The sequence below is a fragment of the Plasmopara halstedii genome, assembly GCF_900000015.1.
Source record: "Plasmopara halstedii genome assembly, contig: Scaffold_833, whole genome shotgun sequence".
NCBI classification, from domain to species: domain Eukaryota; phylum Oomycota; class Peronosporomycetes; order Peronosporales; family Peronosporaceae; genus Plasmopara; species Plasmopara halstedii.
In genome coordinates this window covers 1-922 of record NW_020187749.1, presented here as the reverse complement: position 1 = coordinate 922, position 922 = coordinate 1, and the positions used below count along the sequence as shown (strand labels likewise).

The 922-nt window shown below is 42.1% G+C and overlaps 1 protein-coding gene across 1 annotated transcript; it reads left to right on the top strand.

Annotated features, from left to right (window-relative positions):
- Nucleotides 1-159: 159 nt before the first annotated feature.
- PHALS_14477 (uncharacterized protein) lies at nt 160-904 on the top strand (the record flags this gene model as incomplete). Its single annotated transcript, XM_024730296.1, has 1 exon — nt 160-904. A coding segment is annotated over one exon (745 nt), but the record flags the coding sequence as incomplete, so codon positions are not given.
- Nucleotides 905-922: the final 18 nt, after the last annotated feature.

Here is a 922-nt window from a genome sequence, read left to right as displayed (position 1 = left end):
TCAGTTTTTTCAGTTGTCAACAGCTCAATTCGGTGTTCCAGCTCCACTTGTTCGTCTTCAAAGTCATATTTAGACGAAGTAACGAAACTTCGAAAGGTGTTTACAGATGAGATTGAAGAGCTAAAGAGCCAAATTGAACGTATGACAGCTTCTTTTAAAATGAATGAGAAGACCATCGTGAAAAATAACGAACTACAGGCGCTACGAGATGAGGTGAAAGACTTACATGTGAGAAACGAACGCCTCAAACAGAGTCATGTGGACGAACTGGAGCAACTGCGGCAAAATCACTTAAATGAACTGGAAGATCTTCGACTTCAGCTCGATCAAATGACAGTTGACAGCACTTTAAGCACGAGCTTAGTCGGTAATGAGCTGCAGCAGTTGCAAGCTGAAATTGGAGCTTTGACGATTGAAAAAGATCGTTTGGTCAAAGAACACACAGATACGATCGAGAATTTGAATTCCCAGGTTAAAGACAACAGGGCAGAACAAAGTCAAAATGAGCATCTCGAGTCTAGTGATGAGGAAGTTGGTGATATGAACGATCACATTGATGTCCCAATACTGGAACTTGATGAAGATGAGATACAGTACCCGAATCTTCCTGCAGAAGACGAGGTAGATCGAAGCTGTAGTATTCAGGATGATTCTGGCTTGGAGCTGTCAAATCCGAATGAGTTAGATACTCAAAGTGCTAATTACGACGAGCACCTGCGAGCTCAAATCTTGAGATTAAATGCAGAAGTCCAGCTGACTACTGAAAGTCTACTAAAAGAAAAGCGTGAGGCATTGGATGAAGTACAGCATACACACAAAGTGGAGATATGTCGACTTGAAGCCAGCTTTAATACACTTCAGGCTCAAATTTCCGAGTTTGAGGCACGTTGTCAACGCCAGCAAAGTACTATCTTGACACTAC